We start from the raw sequence: 16,534 nt of genomic DNA, 5'->3' as shown, positions 1-16,534 counted from the left end.
CTCAAGGCTTCAGCCCCAGGCAGGAAGCCTGTAACCTGAGCCCCGCCACCCATGGCTAAAGCCGAAGCCAGAGCCCCACCGCACAGGGATGAAGCCCTGGGCCCCAGCAAGTCTACCACCACCACTGGTGACCCTATTAAAATAGGGTCATGACCACTTTGGACTCCCCAGCCACAGTTGGAGAACCGCTGCCTTAATTCTAAGGTTGTAAATACCTAAAAAGTGGCGCACAGGGAGAGAGGATCACTGCTTCACCTAAAATTACCTTGTCAAAAAACATAAGCTTTTTTTTTTTAAATAAAATGCCATCAGTTATATCAATATACTTCACTTTATACTATTTTTGCACACTTGTACTGGTTTCCAGCATCAGTACACCTGCCTTTGCATTTAAGTTTACCACTGGGAGAGGGACTACAATTTCCATCAAAGCACTGTGTTTGCACTGAAAATTGAGAATGAAAGCAGACCACTGCTGCCAGGAAGAGAGCTAATGTCCCTTCCTATTGCTCAATGCTTATGGCTAACGTTATGAATTATCAGATGGGTCCTCAAGATTTGGTGTACTAGAGTAAACTTTACCTAGCTTCGGTAGTCTTCTGTTTTAACCAGGCAACTTTTCAGCTAGTTATTTCTGATTAACCTAAAAATAGCTAGTAATCACTTGATCAATGCTTTGCTTAAAAAGACAATATACTATGTAATATATTCTGTATGTAAATCACATTCATCTAAAATATTGGTCAGAGGTTTGGCCCTTATTGACACTTGCAGACATACCTGATTTGATATACCTGGTCCTAAGAATACCTTTACTGGACTGAAGGGCTGCAGTTTAGGTTGTTCCATTCTTTGTCTCTTCTTCTCTCCTTCTCTGCAGTAAGTTTCCAGTGGTAACCAAAACTGAGATTCAACGGGGCTGTACTGGAGCTTTGTGGAATGCCCTGCTTTTTGGCACAAAGGTTTATTGTTCACGTTACCATTACTTCTGGCATAGTTTTTTAAGATGTCAACTTCTGATGTTGAAACCCATTTGCTGGCAACATCTGAACTGGCCTCCTCTAGATCCACGCAGTCAATCCGCTGTTCCCTACCATTTTCATAAAACGGTGTTCTTGTTTTAATTGGACACTTTTCATTCCTCCCAGGTTCTCTCTTACTAGTCGTATCCTTTTTTGTCAAGGAATAGCTGGGAGAGCCTGCAGACATAAGGAGTTTTCGAACCACAACCTTCGGATACTTTGTGTTTAGCACCATGCATGGTCTATTGTTCTCTAAAATTTTTGGACTGTCCTTTCTCTCTCTGTTAGCTCCTCTCAGTAAGTCATCCATTACAGGACTCTTGTTTGGAGATTGGACTGGAATCCTTTCCCTTCTAGTTTTCTTCTGAGATGATATTTTCTTTTCAAATCGTTCTGTACATATGACTGACAGTTCAACATCCCCATTTTTTACATTTCTTTTGTCCGGAGAACACAATACAATTCTGTCTTTATTGCCAAATTTAAAGAGATACAAAATATAAAATTAATTATGCATAATTTAGTCACCACACTATTACAGAGAGAAAAAAAGGTGTGTCCTTAATTCAGTTTTAAAAGGGTGTGTCCTTAACATGGCAGTGAAGAGCAACTCAGTTTTTAACTCTGTTTAGCAGCTTGAGTTAAAACCTCTATGGGAACCCAAGTTAAAAACTAATTTGGATTAGCAGCTTGAGTTCAATGCCATGCTCCCAGAGACTAACTCAACCTGCTAACCAAAGTTAAAAACGGAGTTGCTGTCTCTCTACTGCTAGTTTAGTTAACTAACCCAAATTCAGAACACACCTTTTTTGCACAGCATAGACCGGAGCGGGCAAACTTTTTGGCCTGAGGGCCACATCAGGTTTCCAAAATTGTATGGAGGGCCGGTTAGGGGAGGCTGTGCCTCCTCAAACAGCCAGGCATGGCCTGGCCCCCGACCCCTATCCAACCCCCCCTGCTTTTCTCCCTCTGATGGCCGCCCCAGGACTCCTGCCCCATCCACCCCCCCCCAACCACCCACGCCCCGCCCTCCTTCTCTCCTCCGCCCCCCCGACCACCCACGCCCCGCCCTCCTTCTCTCCGCCCCCCCGACCACCCACGCCCCGCCCTCCTTCTCTCCTCCGCCCCCCGACCACCCACGCCCCGCCCTCCTTCTCTCCTCCCCTCCCCAGCCCTGCCACCCAGAGCATTGTGCCGGTAGCACCATGAGCTGAGGCTGGGGGAGGACGGGGCGGGGGTGGTCAGGGGACAGGGAGTGCTGGATGGGGCAGGAGTCCCAGGGGGGCCATCAGGGGGAGAAAAGCAGGGGAGGGTTGGATAGGGGTCGGGGGCTAGGCCATGCCTGGCTGTTTGAGGAGGCACAGCCTCCCCTAACCAGCCAGGAGCTCAGGGGACCAGGCAGGAGGGTCCCATGGGCCAGATGTGGCCCGCGGGCCGTAGTTTGCCCACCTCTGGCATAGACATATCCACAGACTCCATCTTTCTCTCTCACCAGCCAAACAGACTATTAAGTAATTCAGTGTTCACTTGCACTACGTAAATTATTTCAAACAGTATTTTAATGCCCAAAACATAAAAATGAAACTGTGCCACAGCTTGGGTTACTATCCACCATCTAGCTTAACTAGCCTCAATGGAAAGGAAATTTGTAACCTTGCCATTATTACCCTACTAGAATTCATGCAGGGTTACATCAGACCTATTTGATCAGCAACATTACACACACATCTGGTTATACAGCTAAGGCAGGGGTGGATAAACTTTTTGGCCCGAGGGCCACATCTGGGTGGGGAAATTGCATGCAAGGCCATGAATGTAGGGCTGGGGCAGGGAGTGCGGGGTGTGGAAGGGGGTACGGTGTGCAGGAAGAGGTTCAGGGCAAGGGGTTGGGGCACAGAAGGGGTGTGGGGTGCACGAGGGGGCTCAGGGAAGGGGGTTGGGACGCAGGAGGGGACTTGGGACAAGGGGTTGGGGTGCAAGCTCTGGCCCGGCGCCACTTACCTGCAGTGGCTCCGGGGTGGCAGCAGCACCCAGCGGGGCTAAAACAGGCTCCCCGCCTGCCCAGGCCCCACCGCTCCCGGAAGTGGCCAGCACCATGTCTCTGCAGTCCGAGGGCTGTGTGGGGCTGAGGGCTCCACACGCTGCCCTCGCCTACGGGTACCTCCCCCAAAGCTCCTACTGGCTGCGGTTCCCCATCCCTGGCCAATGGGAGCTGCAGGGGACGGTGCCAGAAGGCGAGGGTAGCGCACAGAGCCCTCTGCCATCCTGGCCCCCCCGGGATGTGGTGCCGGCTGCTTCTGGGAGAAGTGCGGGGCCCGTGGTGCCACGAGGGTGGTGATCTGGCCCGCATCCAATGCCCTAACTGCCCGGATCCGGCCCGCAGGCCATAGTTTGCCCACACCTGAGCTAAGATCTTCTATAGATTACAAGTTTCGCAACTGGAAATAAGTTTAGTTAGATTTCTGCACTTGTATAATTTAAGAAAACTCATGTACGAAAGATCTTTCATAACAATATTAACTTACCTTGTTTTGGAGCTGGTTTGAAGAAATCTGTAATAGACTGATTTCTGAAAAGGAAACAGAAGTATTATAGCCTAAATATACAGTTTTTATAATATCAATGCTGTCATTAGAAATACAGATAAAACTGAAATCCTGCAATATTTTACCCATTCATTACAGAAAATTTTGTAAATGTCAAAACTAAGTTCCAATAGCATTCTGTCCAGTATAAAGCCTTGAAAAAAACAAGCAGATGACATAAATTCCTTTTCCCACTCTGAATGGAATGAGAAACTATAAATAAAGTAGGTTTCAGAGTAGCAGCCGTGTTAGTCTGTATTCGCAAAAAGAAAAGGAGTACTTGTGGCACCTTAGAGACTAACCAATTTATTTGAGTATAAGCTTTTGTGAGCTACGGCATCCGATGAAGTGAGCTATAGCTCACGAAAGCTTATGCTCAAATAAATTGGTTACTCTCTAAGGTGCCACAAGTCCTCCTTTTCTTTTTATAAATAAAGTACTAAGCTAAGTTCTCTGCAAGCTGTATGGCCACACAGCAGCTTATTTAGCTGCGCGGAGGCACTCAGGGAACCTGCTCGGGGACCTGCCCCAACCTACTGCAGCTGGGGCAGCCCCCCACCCCAACTATGCCACAGCCCTGGACCTGCCTTGGCCAGGGTGGCTCCCAGCCCCAACTATGCCGGAGCCAGGGCCGGGGCTGGTGAAGTGCAGCATGGCCCGGCCCCAGCCTGGACTTGTCATGGGGTGTTCCTCCCTGAACCAAGCCCTGGCCAGACCTGCAGGGGCCGGGGGAGGGCCCCCTATCCTGAAGCCCCAGCCGTGGAGCTGCTGTGGCAGGGGGAGGTGCCTTTCCCCCCCGAGCCCAGGTGCTGCTGGGGGGAGAGGTGGGGAGGGAGTCCTCTCTCCCTGTCATAGCCCCCTTCTGCACCCCAAATCCCTCATACCTAGCCCCACCTCAGAGTCCGCACCACCAGCCAGAGCCCTCACATCCCTGCACCCCAACCCACTGCCCCAGCCCTGAGCCCCTCATCCCTGGCCCCATCCCAGAGCCTGCACCCCAAGCCGGAGCCCTCACACCCCCTCCCACACTCCAAACCCCTCAGCCCCACCTCTACCACATGGATTTTGTTATGTGCACTGATACGAACAAAATTCATTCCAAACATAGGTGGGAAAAATTAGAGGGAACACTGGTACTAAGTGGTCATTTTTTAAGGGTGAGATTTTCAAAGTTGATGAGGGGATTTAGCCACACTGCTTCCATTAATTTCATTTGAACCTGTGTGGCTAAAACCCCTGCATTCAACTCTGAAAATATCAACCAACCAGTCTTGTTGATCAAGCTCTGGAGATAGGTATAGCTTTTAAAACATCCCTGATTTACAACAATTGCAGCCTCCTCCTCTCTGAACACACTGCCTTCTCTCTTTGTTATCCAATAATCACATCATGCCCCTATCTGAATCCCTCCACCGACTCCACTCTTCCAAGGCATCAACTTCAAGCTTCTCCTCCTACCATTCAAGACCTTTACAATTCTCCTCCTTCCCACTTCAGTATAAGTGCACTCAATTTACTCCTTTTGAGTCTAGCATGAGCTAGAACAGACACACTGCGAAGTAACACTAGAGATGCTGCAATGCCCTCTCTCTAATGATCAACACCCACCAGGAAAACACCTTTCAAGGTCCATGGCTCCTACACATGCCTAGCACAATATGTGGTGTTCCTCATTCAGTGCACTAAATGCCCCAATAGCAACTATGTGGGTGAAACCAGACAATCACTATGCTGTCAAATGCACTCACAGAGAAAAATGATGAGACACAAAAAACACTACATCACATGTGGGTGAATTTGCTTTTCACAAAGTGATCACTATCTCTGACCTATCAGTCCTAATCGTCAAAGGAAATCAGCACAATACTTTCAAAAGAAAGCCTGGGAGCTTAAATTAAAATTTTTGCTACACACTAAAAATCATGGGTTTCAGAGTAGCAGCCGTGTCAGTCTGTATCCGCAAAAAGAAAAGGAGTACTATTTGTTAGTCTCTAAGGTGCCACAAGTACTCCTTTTCTCTTTACTAAAAATCATGGACTCATTTGACACAGTGGATTTTATGGCTTATTACAGCAATCTATAACCTTCTAACAACCCCCTTCCCCAGTTTGCAAATTAATTCCAGTTCTGCAGTTTCTCATTGAACTCTGTTTTTGAAGTTAGATATGCAGACAGAGTTGGAAACGCGGTTTGTTGCAGGGATTGGTTCCTGGGTTAGAAGTCACCTACTACACAACAGGCCCAACAAAGAAAACAACAGAATGCCACTAGCCATCACCTCCAGCCCCCAACTAAAACCCCTCCAGCACATCATCAAGGATCTACAACATATCCTGGAGGACGATCCCTCACTCTCAGACCTTGGGAGACAGGCCAGTCCTCGCTTACAGACAGCCCCCTAACCTGAAGCAAATACTCACCAGCAACTACACACCACACAATAGAAACACTAACCCAGGAACCAATCCCTGCAACAAACCACATTGCCTACTCTGTCCGCATATCTATTCAAGGGACGCCATCATAGCACCTAACCACATCAGCCACACCATCAGGGGCTCATTCACTTGCCCATCTATCAATGTGATATATGCCATCATATGCCAGTAATGCCTCTCTGCCATGTGCATTTTCCAAACCAGACAATCTATGCAAAATAATAAATGGACACAAATAGGACATCAAGAATTGGAACATTCAAAAACCAGTAGGAGAGCACTTCAATCTCCCTGGACACTCAACAACAGACTTGAAAGTGGCAATTCTTCAACAAAAAAAACTTCAAAAACAAATGAGAAACTGCAGAACTGGAATTAATTTGCAAACTTGACACCATCAAATTATGCCTGAATAAAGACTTGGAGTGGCTTGGTCACTACAAAAAATAATTTTCCCTCTGTTGCTACTCATACCTTCTTGTCAACTGTTGGAAATGGGCCACATCCACGCTACCTGAATTGGCCTTCTTAGCAATGACCCCCCACTCGGTAAGGCAACTCCCATCTTTTCACATGCTGTGTATTTATACCTGCCTTCTGTATTTTCCACTCCATGTATCTGATGAAGTGGGTTATAGCCCATGAAAGCTTATGCCCAAATAAATTTGTTAGTCTCTAAGGTGCCACAAGGACTCCTGGTTTTTGCTGATATTTGTATGTTTGTCAATATCACTTTTCACAGCACACTCAGTAGCTAGCTGGGAGGCTGTGATAAATGATACAATACTAACAAATATACAAGTACCACTTACCACAGCCTCTCAGCTAGTTAGTAAGTCTGCTGTGAAAAGTGATACTTCTATGTTTGTTAATTCACTTTTCTCAGCAAGCCCCAGGACAAATTAAGCCCTGGATGAGGAGGTCAGAGGGGGAAGGCAGTGAGGGCCCAAAGCAATGGGGGGAGAGGCAGGGTTGAGCCTGAATGGCCAGAGACGGGGGTCAGCGCACGCTGCTGTGTGGTCAGAGCAGGGTCTACACAGCTGAAGCCGCAGGGTGGAGCCCACTGCTGTGCAGCCAGGACCAAGGGGTCAGCACCCAGGGCCAGCTCCTGTCACATAGCAGCAGGTGCCTGGGACCAGAGCCAGAGGGCAGCAGCCAGAGCTGGAGGCCAGAACCCGCACAGCCTGGCTCCTGAAGTCCTGCCACTGGAGGCACCCCAGGGGGAACCCGTAACAGTCTAATTCGGGGTGGCCAACCTGTGGCTCCAGAGCCACATGCAGCTCTTCAAAAGTTAACATGCAGCTCCTTGTATAGGCACCGACTCTGGGGCTGGAATTATGGTGCCAACTTTCCAGTGTGCCGGGGGGGTGCTCACTGCTCAACTCCTGGCTCTGCCACAGGCCCTGCCCCCACTCCACCCCTTCCCACTCCCACCCCTTAGCCTGCCATGTCCTTGTTCCTTCCCTCACAGAGCCTCCTGCACACCATGAAACAGATGATTGGGACGTACGGAGAGGCACTGATTGGTGGGGCTGCCAGTGGGTGAGAGGTGCTAGGACCAGGGGGCTACTGAAATATTATAGTGGGTCTTTGCCAATGTACATTGGTAAATTCTGGCTCCTTCTCAAGCTCAGGTTAGCCACCCCAGTCTAACTCAAAAGTAATTAAATGACCACCATCTACGCTCTTCCAAGAAGAGAAGGAAATTATTACTGACTTGCAAGATGGTTCCTATTTTTTTATTTGTGGAAGTTTCTTTAGGTTCCAAACAAATGATGTTGAAAGAAGGAGTCTGATGTATGGTGAGAGATCTTTATTAAAATTCAGAGGAACAGCCGTGTTAGTCTGTATTCGCAAAAAGAAAAGGAGTACTTGTGGCACCTTAGAGACTAACCAATTTATTTGAGCATGAGCTTTCGTGAGCATCTGATGAAGTGAGCTGTAGCTCACGAAAGCTCATGCTCAAATAAATTGGTTAGTCTCTAAGGTGCCACAAGTACTCCTTTTCTTTTTATTAAAATTGTTTCCTATGGGTGATGTAACCAGAGTGTACTTTCTAACACTCTAATCAAACTGAATTAGTATGCAGATGGAAAGTATAAGATTACAAAGACCAGCTTTATTTGTTGAGGACTGTCATTTAAGATCTCCAATTACCCATATTTTGGTTATGCTTTTACAGATTAAAGTGATAGCTTGTTATATTGGAATTAAGCAAGGAGAGACACGTTACAAAACTCTCTTTAGCTCTGAGCCAGAAGAGGACAGTTAGCTCTGTATCTAGAAGTCCAGCAAATGCCTCAATTCAGGGACTTAAGCACATGCCTTCAGAAAGTCAGTGTGACTACAGTACCCACATATTTAGAGTTAGGAACATACTTAAGTACCTTGCTGAACTGAGGCTTAAGTTTATAGCACTTTTCAGTCACCTTTTAAGAGTAATATATTAATTTTTACATTTGATTTTTAAAAAGACTGGAGGAGAAACCTTATGTTTAAAAAAAACAACACTAACTTTTGATTCTGTTGCTTTTAAGGCGCACACACGGGAAATTTCCTGCACCTAACGTTAATTTAAATGGGTTAAATTAACATTTGAATTTCAGAGTATACTCACAATTGCAACAAACATGTGCTGTGACCAGACTATATGACCACCTGGATTTGTGCTGGAAATGGCCCAACTTGATGATCACTTTAGATAAGCTATTACCAGCAGGACGGTGGGGTGGGAGGAGGTATTGTTTCATGGTCTCTGTGTGTATATAATGTCTTCTGCAGTTTCCACGGTATGCATCCGATGAAGTGAGCTGTAGCTCACGAAAGCTCATGCTCAAATAAATTGGTTAGTCTCTAAGGTGCCACAAGTACTCCTTTTCTTTTTGCGAATACAGACTAACACGGCTGCTACTCTGAAACCTATAATAACTATGTATTCTTGTTAACATCTAGGGTAGATGTAACATCACAGCCACGCTTGGGGGGAAATCCATACTTAGGAGAAAATAATTTTACATACTATCAAGATAGACAAGTCATGAATAGTACATAAAAAGCCCTGATCATCATTATTCCGATAATTAATGATCTTCCACCTTTGCCTCACCCAGCAGGAGAAGGCAGGCTCTTGGAGAAAGCTCTACGCTCCAGCCTTCTCCCTGCAGGCCCACAGCAGTACCATTTTCCCTGCCCTTGCACGCTGAAGCAACAGTGGTCAGAAACTTCAGTCCAAAAGAAGGGACAGAAAAACCTGAGTATATAATGCTTTTCTTTCAGGGTTAAAACAGTAAATGCTATGGAATTTTATTTGGTATTTGCTCTTTCCATCAATTTTTTTAATGTCACTGTAAAATTTAGAACAGAAAGGGTAGAAGGATAGACCTTAAAGACACATTGCCTTTTGTAACCAGGGGCGATAGTATCTGTCCTATTAATAGGTCAATGATCACTCAAGACTAATATCCTCTCTCAGACAATGGAGTATATTAGATACTTCAGATAAAGGCAAAACACGACAGACAAATAACTCAGTGGGGGTAAAAACCTAAAAGGATGCATAGGCATGTGCATATTCAGGGAAGCAGTGCATTTTTGCTTCCCCTTAAAAAAAAACAAAAAAACAAAAACAAACCCAAAAAACATTGAAAATCCAGGTCATCAGCCCTGAAAGATGGAGAACTAGTGAAGTGACAGTGTCACAATAATTAAAAGAATGAGAGCAAGTAATTGAGAGGGGAAAGATTTTCAGTCAGACTTTAAAATGTTTTTGTCAACACCTACTTCAATTTATTTATGTTTTCAAGGGGGGAAAAAGCCTTTACTAACACTCTTTCAATTAATGTGCAAGTATTAATCCGAGACAATAAATCCGAGACCATCAAAAAGGACTCAGGAGGACCCCACACACAACCGGGATGATCTTACTCAACATTCCTGATAATAAGACAAGAAGCAAACAAAATCCTTCAATTAAAAAAAAAAAAAAAAAGCAAACAACCCTTCTAACACTTTTCAAGCCTTCTTCATATCTCATACAACAGGAAACAGCACAAGCCTATTTTTAATAAAAGTTCCTTATAAAGGACTTTTAACCACTGAAAGTAATGTTTAATACCCTAAGAACATAAGGGTCCACAGCCCTTCCAAACTATTTATTATCTATATCCATCTTATTCAGATCCAGTAAGATCCACGTTTAATCTCCAAAGAAATCTGCAGCAGCACCAATATTGCTAGTCCATCAGACAAAGCACAGTTACACAAAATGGGAGCAGGGTACCAAACATATCTGCCCCTGCCGCAATGGAGCATCTCAAACTAATAGATCTATAGGAGTAATGACTTCGTTTTGTCCTCCTGGAAGCTTTTTAACATCTACCATCTCATGACCGTCTTTTCAAAGTCTGCAAAGTAACAGGATGCAAGTTGGCCAAAACACATTTTCAAAATAACCACTTTCATCTGAACGCTTCACAAAGAACGAAAGCCACACAGATCAGTTTCACTTTCCCAAACAGGAAGTAATACAGAGAGGAAAATGAAACCATACCTGTTTTCCCTCTAGAACAGGTAATATTAAGATGGAGGAAAAATAAAGGAAATAGAAGGGCAAAATAAGGTGCTCCATCATGTAGGAGAAAGCCTCCTGTCACGTACAGAAAATTTGGGATGGAGCTGACCAAGTCATCAGCAGAATTCAGCTGACTGCAAGCGTAGCACCAATAGAACCTGGTCATCAGTGGGCGGGATAGAACTTGAGACCTCTGAAGCTTAGTGTATGAGCCTCAATTGCATAAACTAAAAGCCATATGGTTCTTACCCGAGACTGTAGCAGACTCAATCTCTAGCTCAGTGGCTCTCAAACTTTTGTACTGGTGACCCCTTTCACATACCAAGCCTCCGAGTGCGAAGCTCTCCTTATACATTAAAAACACTTTTTAATATATTTAACACCATTATAAATGCTGGAGGCAAAGTGGGGTTTGGGATGGAGGTTGCCAGCTCATGACCCCCCCATGTAATAACCCTGCAATCCCCTGAGGGGTCCCGACCCCCAGTTTGAGAACTCCTGCTCTAGCTGGGGTAGGTGCCACTAGAAGGGGACACAGCACCACACCAAGCAAGCATGGGTCACACAAACAGCTGGACAGATGAACCCAGCTGGTATAAAAAAAAAATTCATTTGGTGCCACCCTCATGTTGCTTTGATTTCAAAACCATGAGCTGGTATTAGTCATATCTGGGACAGGCCAACTAGAGTTAAAGATAAACAGAAGCTCTCTCTTTTGATCTGAGCTCTTAAGACCAGTTCTCTCGATTGGCTACAATTCTTCCTGGACTCAAAACAGACCAGCACATATTGACAGCTGCAACCTCTGCACACAGGAGTATGACTTCCTGAATTAGTACTTCTTGGGTCAGCCACCATTTTCAATTTGCTCCCAAGTCTGCCATTCAGCCATCTTGTGTTATCAGAACCACTGGCATCAAATAAAAGTAAAGAAAGAGCTAGCCCATCACCTACCACCCTCCGAAGAGTGGAGAGATCAATTTGCCATCAGCACCTGTTATTAAGCAACACAACACTATCAATTCTTCATCTGGGTGTTGGCGCTGCTGCAGTTTTTCCTCACAAGCAGGTGAGCACACGAACTGCATAAGCAACCACCCAGAGCTCCACAGAGGCGAGCCCAACAGCCCTCCTAAACCACGAGATGCACTTTGCATCTCATGAAGGCCAAACCAAGCCCAGAAGGCATCTGTCTGTTTTGGCAGTGTCCCAAGTGGGTGGAACTTGGGAGTGTAGCAGGTGACAGAACTTATTTTCCTCTGAGTTGGGCACTTGCAAATGTCTATATGGGAGAATCCTCCTAGAAAAACTGAGATGCAGCAGTACATGGCAAATGCTGCCATCTCCTCTGGAGCGGTGGGGAGGCACAGCCCCCACCCCCCCGCCCCCAGGGCATGCTGGGCACTGCAACAGGTGTCAGAGGAGCAGCCGTGTTCGTCTGTATTCGCAAAAAGAACAGGAGGACTGGTGGCACCTTAGAGACGAACCCGTTTACGTGAGCATGAGCTTTCGTGAGCTACAGCTCACTTCATCGGATGCCGTAGCTCACAAAAGCTTATACTCAAATAAATGGGTTAGTCTCTAAGCTGCCACAAGTCCTCCTTTTCTTTTTGGGCACTGCGGTCTCCCTGCGGGGAGGGGAGGAGGCGGCACAGCCCCCCCAGGGCACGCTGGGCGCTGCGGTCTCCCTGCGGGGGGAGGGGGGAAGGAGGCACAGCCCCCCACCAGGGCACGCTGGGCGCTGCGGTCTCCCTGCGGGAGGGGGGGGGAGGAGGCAGCACAGCCCCCCCCCAGGGCACGCTGGGCGCTGCGGTCTCCCTGCGGGGGGGGGGGGAGGAGGCACAGCCCCCCCCCAGGGCACGCTGGGCGCTGCGGTCTCCCTGCGGGGGGGGGGGGAGGAGGCACAGCGCCCCCCCAGGGCACGCTGGGCGCTGCGGTCTCCCTGCGGGGGGGGGGGGGGGCAAGCACAGCGCCCCCCCCAGGGCACGCTGGGCGCTGCGGTCTCCCTGCGGGGGAGGGGGGGGGAGGAAGCAGACCCCCCCCCAGGGCACGCTGGGCGCTGCGGTCTCCCTGCGGGGGGGGGGGGAGGCACAGCGCCCCCCCAGGGCACGCTGGGCGCTGCGGTCTCCCTGCGGGGGGGGGGAGGAGGCAGCACAGCCCCCCCCCCAGGGCACGCTGGGCGCTGCGGTCTCCCTGCGGGGGGGGGAGAGGAGGCACAGCCCCCCCCCCAGGGCACGCTGGGCGCTGCGGTCTCCCTGCGGGGGGGGGGGGAGGAGGCACAGCCCCCCCCCAGGGCACGCTGGGCGCTGTGGTCTCCCTGCGGGGGGGGGGGAGGCACAGCGCCCCCCCAGGGCACGCTGGGCGCTGCGGTCTCCCTGCGGGGGGGGGGAGGCACAGCGCCCCCCCCCAGGGCACGCTGGGCGCTGCGGTCTCCCTGTGGGGGGGGGGGAGGAGGCACAGCGCCCCCCAGGGCACGCTGGGCGCTGCGGTCTCCCTGCGGGGGGGGGGGAGGAGGCACAGCGCCCCCCCCAGGGCACGCTGGGCGCTGCGGTCTCCCTGCGGGGGGGGGGGGAGGAGGCACAGCGCCCCCCCCAGGGCACGCTGGGCGCTGCGGTCTCCCTGCGGGGGGGGGGAGGAGGCACAGCGCCCCCCCCAGGGCACGCTGGGCGCTGCGGTCTCCCTGCGGGGGGGGGGGGGAGGAGGCACAGCGCCCCCCCCAGGGCACGCTGGGCGCTGCGGTCTCCCTGCGGGGGGGGGGGGGGGGAGGAGGCACAGCGCCCCCCCCAGGGCACGCTGGGCGCTGCGGTCTCCCTGCGGGGGGGGGGGGGAGGAGGCACAGCCCCCCCCCAGGGCACGCTGGGCGCTGCGGTCTCCCTGCGGGGGGGGGGGGAGGAGGCACAGCGCCCTCCCAGGGCACGCTGGGCACTGCGGTCTCCCTGCGGGGGGGGGGGGAGGAGGCACAGCGCCCCCCCCAGGGCACGCTGGGCGCTGCGGTCTCCCTGCGGGGGGGGGGGGGGAGGAGGCACAGCGCCCCCCAGGGCACGCTGGGCGCTGCGGTCTCCCTGCGGGGGGGGGGGGAGGAGGCACAGCGCCCCCCAGGGCACGCTGGGCGCTGCGGTCTCCCTGCGGGGGGGGGGGGGGGGGAGGAGGCACAGCCCCCCCCCCGGGCACGCTGGGCGCTGCGGTCTGCCTGCGGGGGGGGGGAGGAGGCGGCACAGCCCCCCCCCAGGGCACGCTGGGCGCTGCGGTCTGCCTGCGGGGGGGGGGGAGGAGGCGGCACAGCCCCCCCCCCCCCAGGGCACGCTGGGCGCTGCGGTCTCCCTGCGGGGGGGGGGAGGAGGCGGCACAGCCCCCCCCCCAGGGCACGCTGGGCGCTGCGGTCTCCCTGCGGGGGGGGAGGAGGCGGCACAGCCCCCCCCCCAGGGCACGCTGGGCGCTGCGGTCTCCCTGCGGGGGGGGGGGAGGAGGCACAGCCCCCCCCCCAGGGCACGCTGGGCGCTGCGGTCTCCCTGCGGGGGGGGGGAGGAGGCACAGCCCCCCCCCCCCAGGGCACGCTGGGCGCTGCGGTCTCCCTGCGGGGGGGGGGGGAGGAGGCACAGCCCCCCCCCAGGGCACGCTGGGCGCTGCGGTCTCCCTGCGGGGGGGGGAGGAGGCGGCACAGCCCCCCCCCCAGGGCACGCTGGGCGCTGCGGTCTCCCTGCGGGGGGGGGGAGGAGGCACAGCCCCCCCCCAGGGCACGCTGGGCGCTGCGGTCTCCCTGCGGGGGGGGGGGGGGGGGAGGAGGCGGCACAGCCCCCCCCCAGGGCACGCTGGGCGCTGCGGTCTCCCTGCGGGGGGAGGGGGGGAGGCGGCACAGCCCCCACCCAGGGCACGCTGGGCGCTGCGGTCTCCCTGCGGGGGGAGGGGGGGAGGAGGCACAGCCCCCCCCCCAGGGCACGCTGGGCGCTGCGGTCTCCCTGCGGGGGGAGGGGGGAGGAGGCACAGCCCCCCCCCAGGGCACGCTGGGCGCTGCGGTCTCCCTGCGGGGGGGGAGGAGGCGGCACAGCCCCCCCCAGGGCACGCTGGGCGCTGCGGTCTCCCTGCGGGGGGGGAGGAGGCGGCACAGCCCCCCCCCCCAGGGCACGCTGGGCGCTGCGGTCTCCCTGCGGGGGGAGGGGGGGAGGAGGCACAGCCCCCCCCCCAGGGCACGCTGGGCGCTGCGGTCTCCCTGCGGGGGGGGGGGAGGAGGCGGCACAGCCCCCCCCAGGGCACGCTGGGCGCTGCGGTCTCCCTGCGGGGGGGGGGGAGGAGGCACAGCCCCCCCCAGGGCACGCTGGGCGCTGCGGTCTCCCTGCGGGGGGGGGGGGAGGAGGCACAGCCCCCCCCAGGGCACGCTGGGCGCTGCGGTCTCCCTGCGGGGGGGGAGGAGGCGGCACAGCCCCCCCCCCCAGGGCACGCTGGGCGCTGCGGTCTCCCTGCGGGGGGGGAGGAGGCGGCACAGCCCCCCCCCCCCAGGGCACGCTGGGCACTGCGGTCTCCCTGCGGGGGGAGGGGGGAGGAGGCACAGCCCCCCCCCAGGGCACGCTGGGCGCTGCGGTCTCCCTGCGGGGGGAGGGGGGAGGAGGCACAGCCCCCCCCAGGGCACGCTGGGCGCTGCGGTCTCCCTGCGGGGGGAGGGGGGGAGGAGGCACAGCCCCCCCCAGGGCACGCTGGGCACTGCGGTCTCCCTGCGGGTGTCACCCCCCGCCGAGAGGGGGCGGGCCAGGGCGTTTGTTCACACCCGCTGCCGCGCCCCAGAGCCCCGGTCCTGCCCGCCGGTACCTGCAGTCTCGGGCGCTCTCTCTCCCGGCGGCCGCCGGCTTAAAATGGCGGCCGGGGGGCCCCCCGGGAGAGCCCTGGGCGGAGGAGCCAGCGCCGAGGTGCCGGGTCATGGCTCCGGCTGCACGAAGGCCGCCGCCCAGGCGCGGGAGGAAACCAGGGCCGCGCCCGCCGCCTTCCCCACAGCCCGGCCCGGCCCTCCAACGCCAGCCGCGAGCGACACCGCCCGTCTTGCGTGCAGACCTCTGATTGGCTGCGTAGACGAGGCGCGAACTCTCCAATTGGCTCCCACAATGCATGGGGGGGGGTCGGGCAAGAGACCGAGCGTCCCTCTGATTGGCTGCTAGGCTGTAAGGGCGGGGGAGCGGCGTTGAGCGAGAGCCTCCCCCCCCCCGGCTCCGCCTCGCGACGGATAGAGGTGGGGGGGAAAGGGGGTGGGAAGGTGCCTGGCGGCCCCGCCTCGTGCTGCCTCTCCCTCTCCCATTGGTCCGTGCCCGGCGCGCGAGGGGGAGGGCGGGAAAGCTTCGCGCTGGTGTTGTTATTGCGCGCGCCAAGCGTCGTCTGCGGGTCACAAAGCGGTTGGGGCGGCGGGGCGGGTGGCAGGCTCCGTCCTTGTGTGAGGGGAGTATGACCCCATACAGACACCCCACCCCGTGAGCTCAGTCACTGCTTGGGCCCTGCCTGACAGCCCAGCCTACTGCCCTTTCCAGCGGGGGGCCGGTCAGCAACCCCCTGCCTGGTGCTGAGGGGCCAGTGCCCCATTCTCCCAGGCTGGCCCTACCCCTGAGTAGCCTCCTCCTCTCTGTCTCTCCCCCCAGTCCATTGCCGCACGCCGATCCCCGCCCTTGATGTAGGGCCACAAGCACATTTAAACAGAGCAAGACCCGTGCTTCCAGCTGTTGTAGGGGCACAGTGTAGTGGGGTCCCCTCGTGCAAACAAAGCCCCTCAGAGCAACAGTCTTCAACCCTGGAGAGCACTGACCTAGTGTAAATAGAGGCAGAGGTGGCCAGCCAGCAGCACAAAACCCATATGGGCCTGTTTAAGGTACTTGTATGGTTCCCGTAACCATAGTATTCATGTCTCTTTAACACATTCTCACAGGGTCACAACACCCCTCTGAG

At 54.2% G+C, this 16,534-nt stretch overlaps 1 protein-coding gene across 2 annotated transcripts in view; it reads right to left on the bottom strand.

Moving 5' to 3' along the window:
• The window catches only part of SLF2 (SMC5/6 complex localization factor 2), a 61,334-nt gene extending 45,708 nt beyond the window's left edge, over positions 1–15,626 (bottom strand). The window contains exons 1-3 of one of the 2 annotated variants that reach the window (XM_048858147.2): positions 15,416–15,626; positions 3,548–3,591; positions 781–1,490 (exon numbers count right to left, since the gene is read on the bottom strand). In XM_048858147.2, coding sequence (XP_048714104.2) covers positions 781–1,490; positions 3,548–3,591; positions 15,416–15,525 — 864 coding nt within the window. In that variant the 5' untranslated portion in view covers positions 15,526–15,626. The remainder of the gene's footprint in view (positions 1–780; positions 1,491–3,547; positions 3,592–15,415) is intronic. The other variant, XM_048858148.2, reaches the window with a different exon arrangement.
• Positions 15,627–16,534: the final 908 nt, after the last annotated feature.

Source organism: Caretta caretta, chromosome 7 (genome assembly GCF_965140235.1).
Source record: "Caretta caretta isolate rCarCar2 chromosome 7, rCarCar1.hap1, whole genome shotgun sequence".
Taxonomy (NCBI): domain Eukaryota; kingdom Metazoa; phylum Chordata; order Testudines; family Cheloniidae; genus Caretta; species Caretta caretta.
The sequence above is the reverse complement of the archived record's forward strand: the minus strand, read 5'-3'. Positions and strand labels throughout refer to the sequence as shown.